This window comes from Bombyx mandarina, chromosome 15 (genome assembly GCF_030267445.1).
Source record: "Bombyx mandarina strain Sakado chromosome 15, ASM3026744v2".
Lineage (NCBI taxonomy): Eukaryota > Metazoa > Arthropoda > Insecta > Lepidoptera > Bombycidae > Bombyx > Bombyx mandarina.
This window is the reverse complement of record NC_143221.1, coordinates 9,222,610-9,233,025: the sequence shown is the minus strand read 5'-3', so window position 1 is coordinate 9,233,025 and position 10,416 is coordinate 9,222,610. Positions and strand designations below refer to the sequence as shown.

The following is a 10,416-nucleotide window of genomic DNA, read 5'->3' as shown; positions in this document are numbered from 1 at the left end:
TTTCTCGCTGGATCTTCTCAGTGGGTCGCGTTTCCGATCCGGTGGTAGATTCTGCGCAGCACTGTTCTTGCTAGGGTAAGTGTTAGCAACTCTCCGGTTGAGCCCCGTGAGCTCACCTACAAACGTTAGGGCGAAGCTAAAATAGCCTCTCAAGGCTATTAGCATAGGTAGGAAAAAAAAAGCGCTTGGTCCTCACTCCCGACTAGGCGCGTTAACACCTCCGCCTCTGCTATTCGCCCAATCATCATGTACGACCAACCCATACCGTTGGCCCCGAAGGTCAAATACTTAGGCGTCACCCTCGACAGAGGGATGACATTCCGCCCCCATATAAAGACAGTACGCGACTGTGCCGCCTTCATATTAGGACGCCTCTACCCGATCATATGCAGGCGAAGTAAATTGTCCCCTAGAAATAAGGTGACACTCTACAAAACTTGCATACGCCCCGTCATGACCTATGCAAATGTGTGTGGAAAGCAGTCGACGTCGCCCCAAACACATCATTTCGGATCCTCCCGATCCACTAACAGTGCTTCTAGGTACTTCAAGCACCGGTCACCGTTCTCGTCGAACCCGTCGTTTGCGACGAAGGGCTCGACGAGTAAATTAACTCTCAGACACAGCCCACTGAGTTTCTCGCCGGATCTTCTCAGTGGGTTGCGTTTTCGATCCGGTTGTAGATTCTGCGAAGCACGGCTCTTGCTAGGGTTTGTGTTAGCAACGTCATCAGGTTTGAGCCCCGTGAGATCACCTACTAGTTCGCTGATATAGCCTCTCAAGGCTCTCAGATTAGGTAGGAAAAAAAAACAAAGCGCTTGGTCATTTGTGTACGAGCCGTAGTAGGTACTGTACGGATCTCTCTGGAACGTTGTTACGCTCCTCGTGAAATATACGCAGCTCGCCAAGTTCTCGTGAAGTTTTATTTCGAAAGCCCAATCATGAGTCAAACTTTGTTATTTCGATTCTTCTCCGTATCTCATTTTCGCACGAGCCATCACAACTAATGTTTGCGCTCAGGTATACGAAGTTTATGACCATGATCTTGGTTTTGGACCTGTCCAGAGTCCCAGTTCAGTGCTGATACGTTCCATCCTATCCAAGTAGGTGATCATTTCTGCTTCTGTTGCCGCTAACAAGGTGGTGTCGTCAACATATCGCAAATTACAAATTTTGTGACCACCGATGGTGATGCCTCCAGTCTAGTTTTCGCAGATACGCCTCATTATATACTCACCGTATATAATAGGTTGGGGTAAAAGTCTTTTCGCATTATAGTATGTATGAACTTGCAATAAAATCTCTTTGGCTATACATTTGTATCTAGCTAGTTAAATATTATAGAAGATAATTCCAAATTTAAATTAAGAAAATGTGTGATTTTTATTTATTTTTCGTACTGTCAAAACACCGTGGCAATTGGTTTTGGCAGTCCTCTCGTGATGTTAATCTGACACTGCCTAAAGAATTCTGAAGAGACCGAAACAGGTGGAAATCTGAAGGTGTAAGGTCAGGACTATACGGTGGATGCATCAACACCTCCCAGCCAAACTGTCTTAATTTTTGCTGAGTGGCTAAAGATGTGTGAGGTCTCGTTATCATGAGGAAAAACCACACCCCTTCTGTTGATTAATTCTAGGTAAAATGAAGGTTTTGGAACGTCGGCCGTCTCGTTACAGCAGCCGGTCAGGTTGTCGAGCGGGACGCGATTCCAATCGGTTGCTCTGTTCGCAATGATGTTACTCCTCGGTGCAATAAGGTTCCGGTAGCGCACCGGGTAGCATCGACTCCCCCAGGTCGACCGGTGACCTTCTCTGGAGGGCAATTAATGGCATTTTTTATGGTATGAAAAAATGGTTTATTTTTAATACCTTCTTTAATACATAAATTGTTTTCGTTCTTTAATATGGACTGTGTACAATGTGAGTTGATTTTAAGATACGAAACATCATTAATCGATAAAACTTAATAATATTCTAATCGAAAATAAATACCTTAATTATTTCTGAAAATAGTTTACGATGACAGGTAAAAGTTTGATTCCTGTATGGTTTATTAATCTTATTTTGTAACGTACGATCATCGCGGGTCAATGGTGAAAATTGTGATCGAAATGTGACCAGTGTAAATTTATAGAAAAATTTGAATTGATTTATAAATAACTTTAAAGACATTAAGTCAAACGAAAGTAGCGCCACCACGTGTCGATTTTCAACCTCTCTCTAAACTGACAAGAATAGGGCACTGAAATAAATTTCTGTCTATCAGTTCAGTGTTCGAAACGAAATTCAGCTAGACCAGCATAGACTTGCAATATGCGTCCAGCCTTAAATTGATTCATTCTAACATCTAATAGTTTTATTAAAATTTTTACTCTGTGTCAAAATGGCGATTGTATTACCTCGTTCTCTTGGTTTTGCTGAAACAATATTATTTAGATATGGAAATAAGGTAAATAACCATCCGTACCCAAAATATCACTTCACTTAAATTAGTGTTTTTTTTTAAGCTAACTGTTGTTGAGTCATATATACGCATCTAAGATTTCAATAATTGTCGTACTGTTTTACTCATTTATTTGATTAATTGAATGAAAACTTATGTTTAGTATATCCTGTCTAAGATAGCTACAATTTTGGTATCAGGTTGACCATTTTTTATTTCAAATTTATATTTAATATGTATTTTATTTATAAATTTGACCTTGGCGTTTCAGCTGTAATGTGACCTTACGTCACAGGTATTATGTCAATGCTTGTATGACCATGCTAACTAAATTGTAGACAAAGCTTACCTCTAAATTATAGCCGTTTATATTTTGGATACATTTCCAGTCTCGATTTGTAGGCCGAAAATGATAACAAGTATGATAACATGTCTATATTAACAACATCATAAAATAGTATCCTTCGTGCCGACAATACTAGGAAGTCACTTTGCCAGCTAATAACATATAATAATGTAATGTCTGCATTGGGGTGTTTATGGTCAGTAGCTTACTATTTTTTTCACTTCATAAATATGTATTTTGTACTGTTTAAAATTGTTAGTTACCTACTTACTATTTACTTATTTTTCACGTTTTTTCGGAGGAGAATTCGAATCCTTTGATTTAGACCGTGGAGAAGAATTTACTGCAATGACCAGTGATTACATCCTGCAAAACAATTTTACTACAAAGATATAGCATTGAAAATTGATACTTTCTACATGTTCCATTATACTTTTATGAATCTATATATTTTAGATAATTAAATAAGAACATTCTGTACAGATATTGACAGCATCTTCAGCTAACAAATTTCCAAGTAAACAACAAGTCCGCCACTTGAATGTACATGAATACATAAGTTATACTCTACTCCGGGACCATGGAATTCCTGTACCCAAATTTAATGTGGCCAAAACCAAGGATGAGGCAATTAAGTTTGCCACAGAACTCAATACCAAAGACATAGTTCTAAAAGCACAGGTAAATTGTAGTACTAATTTGTGTAAATTTGCAAATTTAAGTTTGTAAAAGAAGGTTAAGTTTTTTTTGATTACTCAGGTTCTTGCTGGTGGTCGAGGGAAAGGTACCTTTAAGAATGGACTTAAAGGTGGAGTTCGAATGGTCAACACGTAAGTAATCTTATATAGTATATGTATCCTTGAAATAAACTTATGCTTAATGATTTTGGTTTATATACAGACCTGAAGTTGCTGGTGATATAGCAGGAAAGATGCTTAAACAACTCTTAGTAACAAAACAAACAGGGGCAGCAGGACGAATTTGCAACATGGTCATGGTCACCGAGAGGAAGTTCCCACGCAGGGAATACTACGTTGCAATCATGATGGAACGCAGTTTCAATGTATGTTTAGAAAATATTAAATAGTTTGTTTTTCCCAAAGTCACAAATTAGGAGTTGTACAGTAATCTTTATTTATGTGCTGCATGCAGGTTGATCAACAGATTCGATGAATATTTTCTTAATACAGCAGTTGCGGCCACAGTATTTATCATATTCAAAAAGTATTTGCTTTTCAACATTAGTAGAATATAACTTTCCCAATCAGCTTATAAAATGTTACAATTTATTAAGATTTTGTTGGATGTTAGATTTCATCCAAACAGCCTGACACTAGAATCTGCATAAATGTAACTGTAATATTACTCATCTTCCTACTTCAATAACATGGGTACATATTTGTAATCAATTTACAGTGTGTTTTAATAAAATTATGAAATTAATTAAACATCAACAATCTGACAAGTTATGTAGTTCATTTAATGTCTACATAACCTGCCTATATAATTATTTTTACAAATTTCTATTTCATGTTTGTTGTACAGTTGTATTCCTCATATTTGTTTGGTTGAATGTTTTGTTATGTTAATAAATCTTAAGTTGTTTATACTTTTTTTTTTATGTTAAGTTGTTTATGTTAATAAATCTTAAGTTGTTTGTTTATATGTTATATTCCGAAATATTGTTGACTTTAGACCTTGACCTATTTCACTATAAGTATGGCATTACTTTGAAATAAACTCATATCTGAGTTATGCTCATTCTCTGTACATAATTTTTCCTCATAATTTCTTTAATCAAGTTTTTTTTTGTGTAAAATAATTCAATAATATTTGAAAAAAAAAAACAATGTTTTCCTTTAAATGTCCAGGGTCCAGTCATCATTGCTTCATCTCAAGGTGGTGTCAACATTGAAGATGTTGCAGCTGAAAATCCTGATGCAATAACTTATGAACCTATTGATATTGTTTCGGGTATTACTGATGATCAAATTTGCCGTGTTATCGAAAAGGTAAATCTGTATTAAACACTAGAATCTTGAATTACAATTATTAACTGTATTATTTCTAATCTTAGTATTTGTTAAAAATCTAATTTATCACAATAAGTAAATGCAGTAAATATTCTTATTTGCAGATCGGTCTACAAGAATTTGCAACTGAAGCTCATGGTATGATTAAAAAAATGTATGATTTGTTCCTTAAGAAGGATGCCTTATTGATTGAAGTAAATCCGTATGCCGAAGATGCCTTGACAGGACAATGTAAGTGCCTTATCTTCATATTTAGTATTTATAAAAAAAAAAGACTGAATTTGATGATTTTATCTAATGTTGATATGTTTATCAACAAGTGATTTATTTGTTTGTAACCCATGATTAGCTAGATATAATGCATATCGACGCTTGAAAGGCAAACATGACTAAGCGACAATAACTGCTTTGTACATAAATGATAGGCAACAACATAATCGAAGCGCAAAAAAAAAAAAAAATTTCTAGGTCTATTAAAATAATTTTAATCATACAGCTAGATTCGTTAAAATAGATTTTTTTCAGGTATCTCAACTTTAAATTAGTCTACTGTAAAGTTCACGCATTGTCGCTTAGTCACGTTTGCCTTTCAAGCGTCGATATGTAAAGAGATATATTATATTAAAATGAAAAAGTTTTATTAAGTCACTTTTACATGGCTAGCTTGTCCCGACAGACAGTCAACACTTTTAAAATACCTTCTGCCTAACATTACCTGCAGTCCTATGTCAAAGCCCTTCTGCCTAACATTACCTGCAGTCCTATGTCAAAGCCCTTCTGCCTAACATTACCTGCAGTCATGATTGGCATGTTTAGCCTGCCAAAATCGACAATGTAGTGTAACTTATAGCCAAGATGACATCTAAGATGTTGGGTGATCTCAATAGATAAAAGTGGTAATTCATGTCTAAGCAAAGTATCCAGATCCACCCTCATTGCTTTTAGTTCTCTCAAGCACCAGTCACAGTCCTCGTCGAATTCGTCGATTACGACGAGGAGATCTCACTGGTTCGCGATTCCGATTCAGTGGTAGATTCTGCATAGCACTGCTCTTGCTATGGCTAGTGTTACCAAATTCTCTCAGGTTGAGCCCGTGAGCTCACTTACCTAGTCGGTGTAGCTGGAATAGACCCCTTAAACATATTGTGATATTTATTTTTAAACTTTACAGTCTTCTGTTTGGATGCCAAGTTTAGATTTGACGATAATGCTGAATTCAGACAAAAAGAGCTATTTAGTTTGAGAGACACTACTCAAGAAGACCCCAAGGAAATTGAAGCAGCTAAATACAACTTAAATTACATTGCTCTCGATGGTACGTTCTAAATTAGGACGTATGTACGTACGTCTACTGGTACGTTTTACTGGTGGTAAGACCTCTTGTGAGTCCGCACGGGTTGGTACCACCGCCCCGCCTATTTCTGCCGTGAAGCAGTAATGCGTTTCGGTTTGAAGGGTGGGGCAGCCGTTGTAACTATACTGAGACCTTAGAACTTATATCGCAAGGTGTGTGGCGCATTTACGTTGTAGATGTCTATGGGTTCCAGTAACCACTTAACACCAGGTGGGCTGTGAGCTCGTCCACACAACTAAGCAATAAAAAAAAAGGTGTGTGTATATTCTTGATTTTTATTGCTTCTATATCTATTTTGTATAAGCAGATATTCCCAATATTCAGATTGAACAATGCGGGTGTTAAAATTCCACTGGTATCTGTAAATTTCTCAAATGAAGCTAATTTTTTATATAAACAGACGAATGACTTCACGGCAAGGAAATAACATCATGTAATAAAAATCAAACTCGCAAGATTTATAATTTACGTGACCAGACTGCCTATTTCCGCCGCGAAACTATCGGGCGTTCCAGTATGAGGGTGGGTCGTTTTAATATAAGCGAAACCTGATTTTATGTTCTGAAGTGGGAAGCGGTTATATCATATTGTGATATCTTTGGGCTGTAGTAAGTGTTTGCAAGGCCTTGAGTTTGATCACTAATCTGTCTAATAAAAAAAATGTTTTTAATGCTGGCAGATGTGCCTCTTCATTCTCACAAGATCATGGACACAGCATGACAAAGAATTTACAATGTGTCTATATAATTTAATGCAAAAAAATATACCGCCTGGTTCTCTTTTCGGGAATCTTAAAAAAAAAGTGAAATATTTACAAGGGGAACAATAATATTTACATATTTTATGTTTGTTTTATGGTAGGAAACATTGGGTGTATGGTTAACGGTGCTGGATTAGCTATGGCTACGATGGATATTATCAAACTCTATGGGGGTGACCCCGCTAACTTCTTGGATGTCGGTGGAGGCGCTACTGCCCAGGCTGTCTCTGTAAGTACTGATATTTTTTATTTATTTTTTAAAATGTATATATAAAATAATTTATAAATTCGTCACATTTATTAGGAGGCGTTCAAAATCATTCTCTCAGACCCGAAGGTGACAGCTATTTTGGTGAACATTTTTGGTGGTATTATGAGGTGCGACGTCATTGCAGAAGGTATCATTAATGCTGCCAAAAATCTGAATATACAGATCCCAGTGATTGTTCGCCTTCAAGTAAGTACTAATGTGATCATTTTCGTCTTTTTGTGTTATTAATATTTAAGTTAAACACCCAAATAATAATAAGAAATTTAAAAAAAATGTCCTATCTTGTGTATTAGGTAATGTATGTTATTATATTCCAGGGTACGAAGGTTAACGAAGCTAGAAAGTTGGTAGCCGAGTCCGGGCTTCGCATCGTGCCTCGCGACGACCTGGACGAGGCCGCCAAACTCGCCGTGCAACTCTCAGAGATCGTTGCCCTAGCCAGAAAGGCTGGAGTTGAGGTTAAATTTGATATTCCAAGAGTTATGCTTGAAAAGTAAAAACAGTATTCTCATAACACATTCAATACATTCTGTCACATCTGTCAAGCTAGTTAAGTCAGCTGTCATATTTAAGTATTTTTGATTCGAATTTAATGCGTTGGGTAGAGTTTGCACATTTGACTAATTTTTACAACTTAGTTATTAAAAAGTAATATATGTACAAAACTGTATTATATTTATGTGGTAAATTTAATTTACATGGTACCTAATTACTTTGTGTAGATAACGTTGTTTATCAATTCTTTGAATTATGTGAAGAACTACTTGCAAAACATACTTTAAGTAATTATTCTGATTTTAGTACTAAAATATAGTTAAACAACTCCTCATAAAATGCCCATTGTATCGTTATTTATTCACATTTAGAATAAGTGCACACGTTATTAGTAGATATAAATAATAATAATAATAATTTATCGATGACATACTATGCGAGCTGCATTCCGTAAGTTTATCATTCTTTATATAGCTTACTGTGAAGTAATGCAGCATATTGTACGCTTTCATGTTACTTATTGTGTTGAGAACATAATTTCGAACCGTCGGATGTAATCTGTTGGTTGTTTAAACATTGTATTGTGAAGACATAAAATATTTCCGTATTTAATTTATGAGTCAATATACTTTGACTTTATCACTAAAACCAAATATGCATGGTATTTGTACACTGTGTACTTTTTACCATGCGACGTATTTCCTATTAGTTTCTTAACCTCTCTTTACTTTTGTCGAAATGTAAAAGTACAATATTGTGAAATACTAATTTAACACAAGTATGTAATTAAATATTATTTATTTATGGCTTGTTATTAAAATGTAGTGTTATTGAAATTAAAATGTTTTAGATCTGATTTGTTGTTTAAATATTAATGTGTAATTATTTCCTAGACTTTCGTAAAAGTAGTAATCATACATACAGTATAAAAGTAGACCTCAAAGACTAGAGACTAACTAGAGACCTCAACATACATAGCATAAAGTACTTCTCAACTTAAATAACATCACCTGAATTATTTTCTATTCGTATTTAATGTATTTTGTTAATGCTAAAGTGACAAAATAATTGAATACTACCGACTATCGACTTTTATAATACTGATATCCTCGATGTTTTATTTAACCTTATGTCGGTTACGGTTTGTAAGTTCGAGCACCATGCAAAACCTATAGATTTCATTTATTTATTACATAGATGGGTGGGCGAGCTTACGGTCTACTTGATTTCAAGTGCCGGATCCCACACCACCACAGTGTGTTTCCAGAGATATATTTTGCCACGTACCATCCTACTTTGGAATGAGCTCTTCGCCATTTCGATAAAGCGGCACGACACGAGAACCCTCTCATCGTGGCCGCCGGTAACTACATTCCCGATGTTGCGAATGGTAAACAGTCGCCCAAAATACGTCATTTCGGATCCTCCCGATCCACTAACGGTGCTTTTAGGTACCTCAAGCATCGGTCATCGTTCTCGTCGAACCAGTCGCTTGTGAGTAAATTAACTCAGAGACAGCACAGTGAGTTTCTCGCCAGATCTTAGTGGGTCGCGTTTACGATCCGGTAGTAGGTAAATTCTGCGAAGCACGGCTCTTGTTCGTGTTAGCAATAACGTCAGGTTTGAGCCCCGTGAGCTCACCTACTAGCCCGGTGACGCTGATATGGTCTCTCAAGCCCATCAGCTTAGATAGGAAAAAAAAATTAATGAGCTCCTCTCCACGGTGTTTCCCGAGCGCTATGACATGTCCTTCTTCAAACGATGCTTGTGGAAAACATTAAAAGGTAGGTAGCGGCTTGGCACTGCTCCTGGCATTGCTGACGTCCATAAGCGACGGTAACCACTCACCATCAGGTGGGCCGTATGGTCGTCTGCATATACGGTAATAAAAAACCATAATGCCGCTGCTCATTTTAAGACGAGATCGAGTCTCAATTATATTGTATAAAGGCTGTTTCAAAGGGGTATTTCGGATCGTTTGATACTAGAACATCGGGTGCCCTATTGTTTAGGAAACAACGACATAATTATATATATAAATCGATTTCGATAAAGACATCATTAAAAATTTAATGAAGGAGAGGAGCCATGGGAACCCTTGTAGATCATGTTATCATTTTTTATTATATGAACCAAAAACAGTTCACGATTTAAATAGGAAATCACACGTGTAACCTCGCAGTACCGTTTATTTGACCTCCAATCTACTAATCAACAGCGATCGTTGGCCGAATAACGTACTTACGCAATCGTGTCTTAACTGGGCTGGGCCGTAGTAAAATTTTTATTAGTTTTTATTAGGGTCAAATATCCACGCTTGTGTTATTTAAATTTAAAGCATTTAAAATTCATTATTAACCTTTCTATCCATGATATATTTCACACAACTAAATCAGACATGAAAATTCATATTGTTATAGTTGTACTGCGTGAAATGCTAAAATACATTCCATGAAATGTTTAGTTATCGCTATCTTGTTGACAAAACAACGTGAAATAATGAAATTACTCATCAAACAAGTGAATACGAGATTTCTCGAAATGATAAGAAGTGACAGATCCGTAGCCATACATGTTGTTAGATAAAATGGGCGTTTAGATAATACTGGTGCCTCTACATATCATAAAGTAAATACTGCTACCAGATAGCTAAACTACCTTTCAAACAGGAACTCTTGTTTGCTTCAAGACATAACAAGACGATAGAAACGG

General features: G+C 36.2%; 1 protein-coding gene across 1 annotated transcript; it reads left to right on the top strand.

Moving 5' to 3' along the window:
• Positions 1-2,165: 2,165 nt before the first annotated feature.
• Positions 2,166-8,560, top strand: ScsbetaA (Succinyl-coenzyme A synthetase beta subunit, ADP-forming). The gene is made up of 10 exons (XM_028181302.2): positions 2,166-2,451; positions 3,275-3,472; positions 3,551-3,621; positions 3,692-3,854; positions 4,663-4,803; positions 4,929-5,055; positions 5,996-6,139; positions 7,040-7,167; positions 7,243-7,395; positions 7,527-8,560. Exons 1-10 carry the CDS (start codon positions 2,386-2,388, stop codon positions 7,704-7,706), a joined length of 1,371 nt encoding a protein of 456 aa, XP_028037103.1. The 5' UTR covers positions 2,166-2,385; the 3' UTR covers positions 7,707-8,560.
• The last annotated feature ends 1,856 nt before the right edge of the window (positions 8,561-10,416 follow it).

Excerpts from the sequence above, each read along its gene's own strand:
- ScsbetaA (XM_028181302.2), top strand. The coding sequence starts at position 2,386 with ATGGCGATTGTATTACCTCGTTCTCTTGGTTTTGCTGAAACAATATTA. Across the intron at positions 3,855-4,662 it reads TGATGGAACGCAGTTTCAAT|GGTCCAGTCATCATTGCTTC; the intron begins GTATGTTTAGAA and ends TTAAATGTCCAG. Across the intron at positions 6,140-7,039 it reads AAATTACATTGCTCTCGATG|GAAACATTGGGTGTATGGTT; the intron begins GTACGTTCTAAA and ends GTTTTATGGTAG.